This window comes from Podarcis gaigeae (genome assembly GCF_964106915.1).
Source record: "Podarcis gaigeae genome assembly, chromosome: 11".
NCBI lineage: Eukaryota > Metazoa > Chordata > Lepidosauria > Squamata > Lacertidae > Podarcis > Podarcis gaigeae.
This window is the reverse complement of record NC_139687.1, coordinates 45918920-45934593: the sequence shown is the minus strand read 5'-3', so window position 1 is coordinate 45934593 and position 15674 is coordinate 45918920. Positions and strand designations below refer to the sequence as shown.

Genomic DNA, 15674 nt, shown 5'->3' with positions numbered 1-15674 from the left:
TCAAATTGAAAGCATAACACTCAAAACAGAGCATGTTCAGCTTCTGAAAAAAGTTCACAAACCGGAACCCTTACTTCTGGGTTTATAGCCTTGTGGTTCCAAGTTGTTCAAGTACCAAGGCGTTTGAGAACCAAGGTACCACTGTATTATGAAAGAGAGAGAGAGGTTTCCTACTGAGTTTCTCCACACAGTGCATCATTTCAAACAACACTATCATGTCCTCCCTTCCTACCTTAGGCTACAATCCTATTTACCTGCCAGTAAGCCCCATTGAATTTAGTCACACTTACTTCTGAGTAGTCATGTTTAGATTGTGCTGCTAGTAGTTTGTAAGCAATGATACCGATAATGGCAATGATAATAACTAAGCTTGATTACAGATCAAATTTAAGACTGCACTCTTACCTGGGAAAACTACTCCTCTGACCAATGGGGTTAACTTTCAAGTAAACAAGCACAGACTTGCACTATTAGACATGCTGTACATGCTTAGCATGGGCCGTACCAACTAATTCAGCATCACAAGCCAAATATTGCTCTTAAATCTCTAATGTTCCACAAGCAAAGACAGGCTCTAGCGGATTGAGTGGACAAGACCAGTAATGGGTCCAAAGGTCAGGAAGGGGGTTTGTGCACATGTTGTAGAGGGAAGTGAGGAGCAGATGGGGTTCGTCAACCTGGGGAGGTAGCCCATCTAGGAGATCGGCTGGCTTGTGGGACATCTTCAGGAGAAGAAAAGGCTAAGGAGCAAACCCTACACAAATCCAGAGTGGAGTCCCTAAGATGGTTGGATGGCACCTTGTACGCCTCCTTCCAGCAACTCCTGCAGCCAAGCTGGGGCCAAACGTATTGCTCTGTATTCCTTTGGACCACATCAACAAGGCCAAGGGAGGGGTCTTGTTGTCTGGGCAAGCCAGGACCTCCATACACATTGCCCAGGCTTGCATCCCAAAGACGTCACTTTGGTGCTGCTAATGCTCCCCTAGAGATGCACGCCAATGTCTCTCGAGACAGATGGATGCCAACAAAGCAATTTTCCACATTAAATGTAAGGCTGGACCCTATATTTGCCTTTTCCTTTAGGGGCCAGAGAGAGAACAATGCTTCACAGGGGAGGCTATTTTCAGAACTCCCTCAAACCTTCTCTCTCTCTCTCTCTTCTCTCTCTCTCTCTCTCTCTCTCTCGCTCTCTCTCTCTCGGAAGACCATTGATTCATCTGGTTCCCCAGAATTTTAAACGAGAGTTTCCCAACCATAACAAGATATCCCAAGGATTCCATCTGAGGCCCTTTGGCCCTTTGGGTTACAGCCCTTCTTGCTAAAATTAATCCATCCAGACAAGCAAGGATCATTCATTCATTCATTCATTCATTCATTGAATACCCTGCCTTTCCTGCCAAAGGAGCCCAGGGGAGGCAAACACATCAGCCATAACACAATCTAAAATGTAATGAAGTGAACAACATTGCAAGACAATAAGATTTGGCTATGTCAGAAAGGCAACTGAGAGTGAGGGCACAGTGTCCTGGATCAGCATTGCCTCCACTCCGAATGAGCTCATAAGAATAAGAATATCCACAGGCCACCCTTCAATTAGTGGAGATATGTATTTATCATGCCATCACTGTGCATGATGATTTACAGAGTAACAGAAGCCAAATATATGTCCCTGCTCTAAAGAGCTTTACAGACTAAATTTAGACAGTGAAGAAGAGATTGTAGGAGCAAGACAATGGAGAGAGAAGAATAGTGAGAGATAAGTGCAAGCAAACGTGTTTCTGTCAAGGACCGAGGGCTTTGCAGAAGAGACAGCAGTGGTTCCATGCTGGAATTGCAGGAACGTATCTCATGCAGCCTCTTTTCAGAGAGTGTGTGACTGATCCGTGTTTGTTCAATTTTTGGATTATCATTCTGATGCCCTACCCCCCATCTCCCAGACATTCAAGAGGAGTTGCTCAAAACAACATGCAGTTTGAAATGTTATTATGGAGATGCAGCCAGAAAAGAACATAAGGAAAGAATTCCAAAATGCTGTTAATACCATGCAAACAATGCTGGGATTTGTGACGACTTCCAAACATGCTTCACATTCTTGAAATCTCTTACACACACACAAAACAACAACAACAACGCTGGGCTGCTATTTGGGGACTAATTGAACATTTCACTGGCATTTCAAGCTGCTCATGAAATTACACACTTATTGGTATGAGAGGATGCATTCAAATAACCCATTATTCACATTGTGTAGCAGTTTTTCATTCTGGTTCATTTTCTTTGCAATAGCAGCAAGGCGAAACCTGCTTGAAAATCAGCAGTGCAAAGCTGTCCAGCCTATGAGTAACATCTATGCCCATTTTGGTTTAGCAAACACATACAGTAATCTTATCCATGGACACAGCAATTCTTGAAAAATGTAGCGCATTCCAGAAAGGAAGGCTGCCTTACTTTAAAATGAATTCCACATTCCTGTCCCCCGGTCAGCAGTATTTAATGACTGAAAACAGCACAATACTGCTCAGGAGGAAGACCCACTGAACTCAAAGAGCATAAAACAATAAAAATATCAGTAAAAACAACTCTTTAAAAACAGTCAAAAGACAAAATCAGATTAAAAACATACGCCAACATTCTACATGTCAAGGCAAGCTCGCCTAAACAAAAATGTTTTTATCAGGCACCGAAAAGAGTACAGTGAATGCAACTCCCTGGTGTAAATAGGCAGGGAGTGTAAGTTCTGCCACACTGAAAGATTGATTTCTTACAAATGCAGAATAGGTATTATGAGGACCAGTTGCTGTGTCAGTTCCACAGACTGAAGCGGTCAAGTGGGTGGATATGGGAGTAAGATGATCCTGCAGGTAAACATGCCCCTAATTGCTAACTTGGATAGCACCCTGAATGTGTTTTGCTGTGTCAGGCTGCAGTCACAGAGCCCTAATCCTGGGCAAGTGACTGGTCCTTGCACTGAATTAACCTTTTGCTGAGGATATCACCCCAGCCTCCTTCTGGGTCCAGACTGCCGAGGTTATTGTTTCAATGATGAGTGTCAAGGCTGATGTCTGATGTATTAACTTTGATATTGAACTCTCTCGAAGAGGATTATCAAGAGCCAATCAAATTATTTTTATTGCACACACGCACAAAAAAACTCTCCTAGGAGCTGCAAATCTACTCCTCTCCCACTCAGCACTTGACATCTGCATCAACTGAATGGGCAATTAAGGTACTGGACATCACAGAAATGGATCCATTAACAGATAATAAAGGCAGAAGAAATGGACACGTTGGGGAGAAATAGGCTCTAAGTAGTTCTTATTGGCATAATCGTTGCTACTAGAACATAAAAGTGGAATGAAACATATTCTTTCTTCTTCTTTTGCGGTAAAGTTCGAATTTCAAGTCAAGTGTGATGTCGCAGCAAGAGTATCAGACTAGGGTTAGGGAAGCCCAGGATCAAAACTCCACTCTGCTACAAAGCTCACCATAGGTGAAAAACTGTCTCTCAGCCTAGCCTACCTGGGCTGCTTCGTTATGCCAGTCCCCAAGCAAACCACACAGGAGAACAGAATAAATTTATTTCATGATAAATCTCATTTCTCAATTGCAAGACTATTATACTTTGGGTGCATCAAAATCACGTTTTGTTACACGTATGGGAATTGTGAAAAGGCGAGATGTGCAGTGCGGCTCGGCTAATTAGGAGTCTCCACAATGTCACTAGCAGCAGATCACCCCTAAAAGCAAACATTAACTCGAGCCACGTGACTCTTCCTCATTCTATGTGCAAAGAACAAGCAAAACATGTAAGCACAGTGAATTATCAGGAAACCAAGTATATCTGATTACCCTAGAAACATCTTCAATATTGAATCAGTCAAGACAAATCCATTAGGAAACTGAAGATAAGTTATTGTATGTATGAATACACACACACACACACACACACACAACAACAACAACAACAGATGCAGATAACATTCTGAGCTCAAACTCTTGCTATGCCAATATCAAGATCAACATTCTTCCTACTGGGGGTGCAGGGAGAAAACAACAAATTTAAATTCTGCCATTCGACCAGACTGATTCATATTTCAATGAAGGTGATAAGAACAAGTTATACAAAAAAAATCTACCCATGGGCGTAGCTATTTATTTCTGGAGAAAGACTTACACATAAGAATTGAATGCAGTGTTCCCAATTAATATACAGCACTCACTGACTTCCCCAAAATGGTGCTTTGAAGCAATTTTGAGAAGGGTCACCATGTGAGCAGTGAGTGGGCCTGGCAATCAACTCACCAAGATGGCCTCAGAGAAGAGAAGTAAACACAGACTTGCCGACAGAGCTCTGTCAAGCTATGTGGCCACTAGGTGCACCCTTGATGGCAGGGATGTGGAACTTCAGGTCCAAGAGCCAAATGGGATCCTCTGTCTGATCTCTACCCAGGTCCCATGCCCTTCCCAACCTTAAACATTTTTGCCTGTCTGGAATGTGTCTTTGAACTCAGATAACACTTGCATTGCTGGATGGAGGAAAGAAGGGGAATCAATGCACAGAAACTAGCCTACTGAACAACCTTACATTCATATTCAAGGCCCCGCCCACTTTTGCATCTGGCCCCACCCACCACTGGCATGTGGCCCTGAGAAGGTTACCCAGAAGGGAATGTGGCCCTCAGGCTGGAAAATGTTCTGCAGCATTGCTCTAGAGCAGGGATTCTCAAACTTGGGTCACCAGCTGTTTTTGGACTACAATACCCATCATCCCTAGCTAAGCAGGACCAGTGCTCAGGGATGGTGGGAATTGTAGTCCCCAAACAGCTGGAGGGCCAAGTCTGGGAAACCCTGCTCTAGCGCAAGATAAAAGAATTTGGGGGTACGCTGGTCATATTGTCCACTGCTTTGTTAGCTGCCTTAAAACTGAGTCAGGCTGGCAGCTCATCTACCTTGATGGCCTCTGCCTGTGGCTCTCTATCAACATGAGCTACTACAGCAGGGTTTCCCAAACTTGAGTCTCCAGTTGTTTTCAGACTACAGTTCTCATCACTGCTGACCACTGGTTTTGCCAGCAAGGGATGATGGGTGTTGAGGTCCAAAAACGGCTGGAGACCCAAGTTTGGGAAACACTGTACCATGGCATTGGCTCTTATCCAGCCACAAAAATATACACTGCTGCCAAGATTATCCTGCCATGCTTTTAACTAATTAGTGTATTAATTAACCAATTAACCAAGCATCTTAAAAAGCAGAGACATCACCTTGCCAACAAAGGCTAGTATAGTTAAAGCTATGGTTTTCCTAGTAGTGATGTATGAAGTGAGAGCTGAACCATAAAGGTGGCTGGTGCTTTTGAATTATGGTGCTGGAAGAGACTCTTGAGAGTCCCATGGACTGCAAGAAGATCAAACCTGTCCATTCTTCAGGAAATCAGTCCTCAGTGCTCACTGGAAGGACAGATCCTGAAGCTGAGGCTCCAATACTTTGGCCACCTCATGAGAAGAGAAGACTTCCTGGGAAAGACCCTGATGTTGGGAAAGATGGAGGGCACAAGGAGAAGGGGACGACAGAGGACGAGATGGTTGGACAGTGTTCTCGAAGCTACCAGTATGAGTTTGACCAAGCTGCAGGAGGCAGTGGAAGACAGGAGTGCCTGGCGTGCTCTGGTCCATGGGGTCACGAAGAGTCGGACACGACTAAACGACTAAACAACAACAACAAAAGGAGATAGTTGGGAGGATTATGTAATGAGGATGGAAGGCTTGACACTAAGTTGTCGACTGCTAAGTTTGGTCAACTAACCTTTGGTGGTTCCCTCTGGGTTTAAACTCAGGATCCGAACCAAATCAGAATGATATACTTAGCATGTTTGGACAGACTTAACAAACGAAGGCATTTAGATCTAGGTGCAGAGCAATCCTGTACATTTTTACTCAGAAGTAAGTGCCACTCTGCTCCATGAAGTTTGTATATATGATCTCAGCCCCAGCCTAAACAGCCCTGGTGCATTTCTAATTCCCTTTCCTCTCCTTATCTCTCATTTTAATGGCAGGAGTTCCAAGAGTTCTGAGCATTTGGGGATACTAATCCCCTTGCAACTCCTACAACAAAAGAATATTATCTTTTGCCACCTTCCAAGAAAGGGAATTGGAGTGCCTTAATCAATACTGCCAAGGTCATTTCAGATTAAGCAGTGGCAAATAAAACCCTCGTGGCAGGCACTGAAAGAAAAATAAACTCCCTCTATATTCTAGAAGGTAGCATGGTTGGGATTTGCAGGAGGGGTCCCAACATTCCCCAGCAAGATATGGAAAGAAAACCCAATGTCAAAGGCAACATGAGGGTGGGAAATCCATTTGTACACACACACCAATCTCTTTCCATTAGATGCCTCTGTGAGGCCCACTACTTTGAAAAGGTCCATAAAAGAACAACCAAAATGATCTAGTGGGTGAAGCAGCTCCCTTAAGAGAAAAGGTTGCAATGCAAACAGATTCTTTATCTGCAGTTCCTACATTTCCAGGAAGTTGGGCTACATGACCCTTTCAATTCTGTGATTCCATGATTTGGGGCTGTTCAGTGTAGGAAAAAGGTAAGGGGGGTGTTCCAGAGGCACATAAAATTATGCACGGTGCGAAGAAAGCAGATAGGGAAAGGCTTTTCACCCACAAGAGGTCGTGATGGCCGCCAACTTAGCTGGCCTTGAAAGAGGACCAGACCAATTCCTGGAGGGCAAGACCATAAATGACTAATAGCCATGATGTTTATGTTCTAAGGACCCCTGACCATTAGGTCCAGTCATGACCGACTCTGGGGTTGCGGCACTCATCTCACTTTATTGGCCGAGGGAGCCGGTGTACAGCTTCCGGGTCATGTGGCCAGTATGACTAAGCCACTTCGGGTGAACCAGAGCAGCACACAGAAACACTGTTTACCTTCCCGCCAGAGCGGTACCTATTTATCTACTTGCACTTTGAGGTGCTTTCAAACTGCTAGGTTGGCAAGAGCTGGGACCGAGCAACAGGAGCTCACCCCGTTGCGGGGATTCAAACCGCCGACCTTCTGATTGGCAAGTCCTAGGCTCTGTGGTTTAACCCACAGCGCCACCTGCATCCCACACATTTTGTGTGTCTATGTTCTACCTCTACTGATTTGGGAGGCATTATGCCTCTGAATAGCAGTTGCTGGGAATTGCAAGTGGGGAGGATGCTGTTGTGCTCAGGTGCTGCCAGAGAGCTTCCCATGCGCATGTGGTTGGCCGATGCAACAAGAGGACATCGCATGTTCCCTAAGGTTACCTGCCCAAAGTAAGCCCCCCAGAAATTATGGAGCCAGCAGTCCACCTATTGCAGGAAATGTTGGGGAAATCAGTCGAGAAGAAGAACAAGAAAGCAAACAGCATTTCTCCCATTGCAACAGCAAAGCACTAGTAAGCAATCCCCTGTATTTATTTAATTTTGCTTGATTCGCACGCCCACCCTTATCAATACCAAATCAGATCACCAATGAGCTGCAACGCGCTTTGTTCCGAAGGCAGATCAAGCCTACATTGCAGCTCTAGGAAACTGCTTTGTACTGCAGTCATTGGCTTGTCTTGCTCACTATTGTACTGTATGCAGACTGCCAGAGGCTCTCTAAGGTTTCAGGCACGAACCCAAGACCTTTTGCATGCAGAGCATGCAGTCGACCACTGTGCTATGAAGCATCTAGAGCAGGATTAAATGCCATCCACCCACAGATAGCCATCATCTGTTATTGCAAGAGCAGTTTGCGCTGTTCCATAATCTTGGCCCTACACTATGGGTTCTGGCTTCTGCCTTTAAATTGCTCAGTATAACAGGAAAGCTTATCTAACCACAGGCATTCCAACCCACTTCCCATGGCAGATCCGCTCAGCACTCAAGGTGCTTGAAAAACTCAGTTTGAGTGTGTGTGTGTGTGTCTGTGTGTGTAAAGAGAGCAATAATTGTGTGTTTTTGTTTTTAAATTTAACTAGCCAGATAAACACATCTCCAATCAGCAAGCCATCCACTTTCTATGTCAGAGCAATTAACCTATTTGCATGCATTAGTTTTCAATTAGCATATATTAGATTTCAATTAGCAATTAGCAGAGAATCCATTTCTTTGTACTGCAGAGAATACAAAGGATTTCTCTCTCTCCCTCCCTTTCTCCCCCTCCTCTCCAAAATGTTATTTTGGGCAAGTTATTTTCATATCAGACAATTATGGAAAGAACATATTAGAATATATTTTCCCCCCAAGAAGCCACCTGATTTTTACCTTTGTTCTGTCTCATGCTGACACCCTAGACACTAGTGCAGCCTTCATGAAACCAGGATGCTCCAGATGTTGTGGTTGCAACTCCGATCAGCTCCAGTCAGCGAGCTGTGCTCACTGGGAACAATGTGAGCTGTAGTCTAAAACATCTGGAGGGCACCAGGTTTGCAAAGGCTGAGCTAGGAGTTCAGAGGCAGACAAATTGATCATTGATTCCTGCAATGATCAGGCACTACCTCTCTCTTGCTCTTGCAAATTCCAAATAACCTTGGCAATCTGCACAGGCGCTCCTTCGCACAGCAGCTTCAACAATATCCCAAAATTAGAAGATATCTTTTGTTCCACAAAGCAACTCCACATTTTCAAGTCGTGTCCTTTGTCCGAGGTCATCCAGAGCCAAGTGGTGTCCCCACAACTGCTTCCTTTGCACACACACCATGCAATCCCAAGACTACAGGCATTAGGATGCATTTGGCATGTTGGCCTAGCAACATGCACACGGAGCGTTTTCACAAATGTGGCTTAAAGCGCAATCTTCCCTGTAAGCCAAACTGAGTTCAATGGGACTTGGCACATTTACTAGGGAACAAGTTCCACTGAACTCAGTAGGGCTTGCTTCTGAATAGGAATAGGGTTGAATGGTTAAACACATTCCTTGCTTCTCAGTTTGCAATGAAAATATGAAATCTGCCCTGGCTTGAATGCTCATCTGCTTTGTCTTGCACAAAAAAAGCTTCCAGGTATCCACACGAACAGCATGAAATAAGCTGAAAGGCAATGTCAGTCTTATGTGGGAAATCAGCACCAATATAGTAAATGACAATGGAGGGTTGTTGTTATTATTTTTTAAAAAAGCTTATTATTAATCCCAATAAATAAATTTATTCTGCTTTTCCGGAGAAAGGTACTTTTTCTAAACTGGATTTTTTTGGGGGGTGGGAGAAATCTTTCATGTGTTCTACAGTAGTGGCAGTGGCCGTTTCCTCCAAGGACATCAAAGACTTACACAATTTATCCTCACAATGCTGAGAGGCAAAGTCAAGGCTGAGACAACTTTCTCAATATACACCCTCCGCCCCAGATGAGATGCATGGCTGAGATAGGCTTTGACCCTTCAGTTCTCCCTGTTACAACCCCAAGTCTTGCATCCATTACAAACTGTTGACTCTGCAACAGAGGAATAAGGCAGATCATTTTGAAAAGTTGCACTGTGTCAACGGTTCTTGGGTAGATTTCAAATGATAGATGAGTTTCCCACAAAGCAGAGATGGGGAACCTGTGGCCAGATGTTGCTGGACTCCATCTCCCATCATCACTGCCCATTGGCCATTCTGGCTAGGGCTGATGAGAGCTGAGAATCCAACATCTGTTAGGACTAGGGCTACCCAGCCCATTATAGAGCAAGGCTATCAGCAATGCAGAGTGTGGCACATCAACCCCAACAGACTTCCCTCTACCTGCTGCATGCAAACATCTTGACCCCTGGATCTTAGTTCTTGGTCTTGAACTGTCCATTCTCCGTGGCTCTTTGATGATTGCTCACACATGTACACACACACTCCTACCTACAAGGGTCAGTTCATACATGAACACCCATCACCCTTTCCCTGCAACGTCAGGAAACATATTGTTGCATGCATGCAACGTCAACGATGCAAAAACCACCCAGGCTTAACATTGGTTTCATCTCGCATCACCTGAAAGGTGCAATGCTTTGCTATTTAGGCAGCTCACAAGCTTGGGACCACTAGACATGATGCTGGCCATTCTGTGGATTTGAAGATGAGAACTATCTCAACTATGCAAACAGAGAGGGGTGGGATGGGGTCAGGCAGGCATGCCAGTAAGGTTTAGAGCTAGGAACTGGTGAGACCCAAATTCAAACTCCCACTCAGCCATGAACCTCACTGGCTGAATTTGGGCCAGCTGCTGTGTCTCAGCCTAATCTACCTCACAGGGTTGTTTGTGAGGACAAAACAGGGGAAGGTAGAACCTTGAGCTCCTTAGAGAAAAGTCAAATAAAAAATAAAATGTAGTAACAAGCATGTGTGCCCGATTTTAACAGCAAGAGGTTGGTGGTGCCAAATATCTAAACTGACCCTTGCTTGTCACTCATCAAGATGCAGCAGTCAGAGGCAGAGAATGAAGAGAAGGGCATGCATGTGTGAACCAAGCCAGATAGATCTGCCACATGTATTAGATCATGGAAACACATGATCTATGGGACACACATCTAGGTGCCATTGAGCTTCTAACAGAAGGTGGAATGGAAGAGGGACAGAGAATAGAATGAAATGGTTTCATTAGTCTGAACTTTTGTCCCTCCTTTTCTTGGAACTAGAGATTCATTTTTAGAGACTTGAGGAGAATATTAAGAACCTGGATTCCAGGCAGTGGGGGAATTATCTAAAGCCATAAGCCTTCCAATGCAAGTCAAACCCAGATCTTCTGGCCACAGAGGCAGGTGGAGAAGGTGAGGATTTTTAGTATTACACACACATTTCCAGAGGGCGAATTCCTTGTTGCAGTAACACTTTATATGCCTGTGGCACCCTAAGCAAAAGCCAATTTTATTGCGGCATAAGCTTTCTGGGACTCAAATCCACTTTCTTCCCATATGCCATATATATTATATACGGTCTCCAGCCTATGAAAGATTATGCCTCGGCAAGGCTGCAACCCCTAACCCCACTTACTAGGGATTAAGTCCCATTGGCCACAGTGGAACTTACTCCTGAGTAAACAATGTACGAGATGGCGTTGCAAATGCGCTCGCCTTCAAGGAGCCACGAGAGTCTTTGTTGTTTGCTTGGTGCAACGCGACTGATACCAGCTACCCTTCTGGAAAGCATGTGCACAGACGTGCACGCAATACGCACACACACATGAAACGCCGAGGGGCTCACATACAAGCCAGTTTCTCCCAGCCCTCCATCACACACGCCAGCCATTCCCCAGAAGAAAAGCCATTATCTCCCTGCAGGCGAAGCGAAAAGATTCTCTGGCAATGTCACCTTTCCCATGTCTGGTTGCAGCCCAAGAGCTCATCCACATTTTATAAAGGACTTTTGAGGCAAAACCAACCAGTCCTCCCCAAATCCCAACCTCGAGTCGCCTACCTGGGATCGCCAGATTCGTCAGGGGCACGCTGTGGATGCTCTCGGGCAAACTTGCCATCCAGTCCGCAAATTTCAGCTCCAGCTTGCCTTGCGACGAAGCCATGCTTGCAGGTCGGAGAGGGGCGCAAAAACGCACTCGCTCACTCAACCCCGCAAGCTGCGGCTACTCTCTGGTCCCAGCCGGCGGCGGCAGCGGTACCAAGAACAGCGACCTCCTTCTCCTCCACCTGACTCCCTGAATCCCAGACTGTTCGCTCTTCTCCAGCCTCCGCTGCGCTCGGGAGTTTACGCGCCACGCTGCGCCACACCCACCCGATGATGGCGCAGGCACAGGCGAATTCGAATCGGGCTGCGCGCAACAAGAGAAACAAGCCGCGGGCTAGCGCGCTACTGCTGCTAAGCTCTCTCTCTCTCTCTCTCTCTCTCTCTCTCTCTCTCTCTCTCTCTCTCTCTCTCTCTCTCTCTCTCTCTCTCTCTCTCTCTCTCTCTCTCTCATTTTTGGTAACCTGCAAAGCAACCGCGAAAGGAGGGAGGAAACCCAGCCAGGAAACGGGAGGCTTCGTTCTTCTTTTGAGTAGGGCCCGGGTCGCAAAAAAACGAAGGCTGAAGCTACTCCAGTCAGCCTGTTTCCCTGCCACCCCCACCCCCACCCCCGGGCCAAATCACAGCCCCGGAGTGGGAATTCCAACGAGAACATTAAGAAAGGTTGGAGGACATCTATCTCAACCCCCTTTTCTCAGTGAGGGGACTGATGTGCAGTGCAACTCCCATATCCCTGACGTGACATTTATTTCTAGCCCGCTTAATATGTATATTAAAAAATCCATGTGGCTTAGTATTTAATGGAGGATAAATCTATCAGCAGCTACTAGCCACAGTGGCTATGTAGCCTGTGTGCCTTTGAATACCCCATGTTGGGAGCTGCTGGAGGGAAGAGTGATTTTGTGCTCACGTCCTGCTCATGGGCTTCCCTTGGGCATCTGTGAGCTTCATGGCTGAGCTAGACGACTGATGGCAGCAGATAGTCACAAATGTGTGACACAATTGTTTCAGCATCTGCATTAACTTCCCAGCTATGATTGAGCCAAGTCTAAGGTCCTTGCCCTCAGCAACTCAGGTAAAAGATACCTTAGGGACCTCCTGAACCTCCTGAACCAACTGAATCACTGAGATCATCTGTAGGAGCATCTCTGGTTGTCCCCTGAGTTGGCAATACTAATCTGACGTCGACACAAGACTGAGCCTTCAGCCACTACAAATACACAAGAAGAGTCCTGCTGAGTCGGGCCAAATGCCCATCTAGTCCAAGTTCCTGTTCCCAGAACCAGGTGCCTCTGAGAATCCCACAAGCAGAATTACCATGTAATTACATTCTCCCCTCTTGTGATCCCCTGATATTCAGAGTATACGCTCTTCAATAATGGAGGAAGGACATATCCATTGCAGCTAGTAGCTACTGATAGCCTTATCCTTCATGAATTTGTCACTCCAGTTCCATAGTTTAACTAAGTGCTGCTTGATGAAGTACTTTCTTTTGCCTGTTCTGAGTCTTTGAGCGTCCAGCTTCTTTTGATAGCACCCAGTTTATTATTTATTTTATTGCACTTATATCCTACCTTTTTTTTTTTACTCCAAAGAGCTCAAGGCAGCATACATGGTTCTACCCCCCCCCCCATTGAATCCACACAACAACCCTGAGAGGTAGGTTAGGCTGAGAGGCAGTGAGTGGCTCAAGGTTACCCAGTGAGCTTCATGGCTGAGTATGGATATGAACCCTGGTCTCCCAGGTGCTGTTCCCAACACTCTAACTACGACACCACACCAGTTCTCAAAATCTAAACTCTTACACTGTCTATAGTTCTCCTCTGAATCACATCAAACACCTCAACTTTTAAACATTTATACCCCACTTTTCTTCCATGATGGAATTCTGGGTGATATATATGGGGTATCCAGAAGGGCTAGCATCATCCAGGCCCTGACTAGACCCACACCTGCTTTGCCTCAGCAATTGTTGTTGCATCCTGCGCTTAGAGCCACTGCCTTCTTGCACCTGTCAAGAAGATGCTATGGATCTCAGCAAAGTGCGACTCTGACAAAAACACCAGTGCTTGCTAGTCTTCATTGCCGTTTGGGGGCAAAGTCAAATCTCATTTGGGTGTTACTAAACAATGAGCTGAATTCTTCTTTTTTTTCTCTCTCTCTCTCTTCTTCTTTTTTTCAGAGCTGTGTTGTTCAGCACAGCTAAAAGGAACCCAATGAAGTATTTTTATCTCCGAAGTGTTTGGTTAAACATGAAGGTGTCACATTTAAACAGTCACCAAGAGGATGTGTGAGATGGGACTTGGAGGAGGTTGTGTGTGTTTTTTTCTCTCCACTGTCTGTTTCACATTTCACTTTAACTCTGATATCAATACTTCAGGTAGGTTTGCAACACTTGGCTCACTCCAGATTTCTTTTAAAAAAATAATAAGAATAATGTGTGTTTATTAAGTGAAGCAGCAGAAGGAAGCCATGAAGAGGAGAATGGGTGGCAACTAAAGCAATCACCTAAATATTCCAAACCAGATCTAAGCCTATTTGCTTACTTGGAATACCAGATCTGCTCATCCTTCCATAAGAATGCTTAGCATTGTAGTCTGAGGGCCAAACTACATCAGATGAGAAATATGTGACTCCATTTCTATCTTTTTAGACTTCTAAATATATGTATATATCAGCTAGAGGGGACCTGGGACCATGGCACAGCTAGAAGGAAGATTTCACATTTCCTCCCTCACTTTTTCCCCATCAAGTCCACACACATCCCCAACTCTTAATTGCCATTTACCTTGGAAGGAAAGACATAAATAGGATGGGATTTACCTAGCAAACCACATCAGCGGAAGCCATTCACAAGGGCTTCTATTTGTGCAATGAGGCTTTATTTCTCTCTCCTTCCCCCATTTACCCCTTTAACCACCAGCCCCAAAATGGCTGCCACCTTATCTGCTCTTCTTGACCTTGGGCTGAGTGGATGAATGCTTCCCAGTGGCAGTGAGTCTGTTAACTCTCTCTCCCCCAGTTCTTCTCCTCCTAGCTGTTCCCCATTCAGTTCTTCCCAGCTTCTGCCTTCTGAACCATGCCCCTCTTCAAACCACTGTTCCAAATCTATACTGTCCTCCTGCTCCTGGGAAGATTCAGGATCCTGACTAGGAGCAGGGGGAGGGGGAGGTTCCCATCATTCCTCCTCAGTGCAGCCCTCCTCAGCCCAGTCCCTGACACCAGGAGACTAAGAGGAAGACCCCGGCCATTTCCTCCCTAGGGGTGGATGGAGAGCAGCAGCATCTCCCATTCGTCGAGAGGCCATTGTGAAGGCGGCATGGAGGGGCTTCTGAGGAGGAGGCAGACCCGGCCTCAATGAGTGTGCTGCAGACACCACTGCCACTGTGGCAGCAGTGGTGGACGATGTGTTCCTTGGAGGCCAGATCTGCCACCACTGTGGCTCTGTTGCCTGAGAGGATCATCTCACCTTGCCTCATGGATGGGCTGGCCCTGCCTGCCATGCAGTAAAGAGATGTGCTTTAGGCTGCACATGAATAGATGAAAACAGGAATTGGTACCTACAATTATTTTTTTTAAGAGTTGGTCCAGGTAAGGGTTGGGCAGGTGCCATCTTCAGGAAGCAAAACGTCCTGGGTTGGCAGCAACAGGCAAATGGAAATACCCTAAGTCTGTGTTCAGGTGCCCTAAGTCTATGCTCTGATTGATCCACTGGGCCGCTTTTCCCAGAGCTGTAATCTATAGCATTAAAGCTTAAGTGACAAAAGTCCTTTAAGAAGAGACTTTGCTTTGGACAGAGGATTTCTCTCCTCCAAAATAAACCTATTAAATTAAGCTCAAAATTGATATGTTCTCCATATTTATGGAAGTGGAACTCTTGATATACGAGAGCCACTGTGGGTTTTATCACAAGATGTTTGCTGCCACACCTTGTAATTTATCTTAATTAAGGCTGAATGCTGCTTAAGCAGTGATTATTTATGCATTTCTGATTGCTTTATTGGAGGGTCATTGGAAAGGCAGTTCCAAACCTCCAGAGAAATCCTTGTTTTATTACCTTAGTTGTGAAATTGTGGAGGGAGGGAGGCTTAGCCAGATGGAGCCTCAGCGCTGCCAATAAAAGACACTTGACATGGGATTCACATATACGTACTAAATGTTATTGAACGAAATGGCGGACCCAAAGGCCGCTTAATTAATAACAAAATGGATTGTTCTTTCTTCTTGGTCTTTT

The 15674-nt window shown here is 45.4% G+C and overlaps 1 protein-coding gene across 1 annotated transcript in view; it reads right to left on the bottom strand.

The window, feature by feature from the left end:
- The window catches only part of PLCXD3 (phosphatidylinositol specific phospholipase C X domain containing 3), a 77319-nt gene extending 65554 nt beyond the window's left edge, over positions 1–11765 (bottom strand). The window contains exon 1 of the mRNA XM_083703670.1: positions 11399–11765. Coding sequence (XP_083559796.1) covers positions 11399–11501 — 103 coding nt within the window. The 5' untranslated portion in view covers positions 11502–11765. The remainder of the gene's footprint in view (positions 1–11398) is intronic.
- Positions 11766–15674: the final 3909 nt, after the last annotated feature.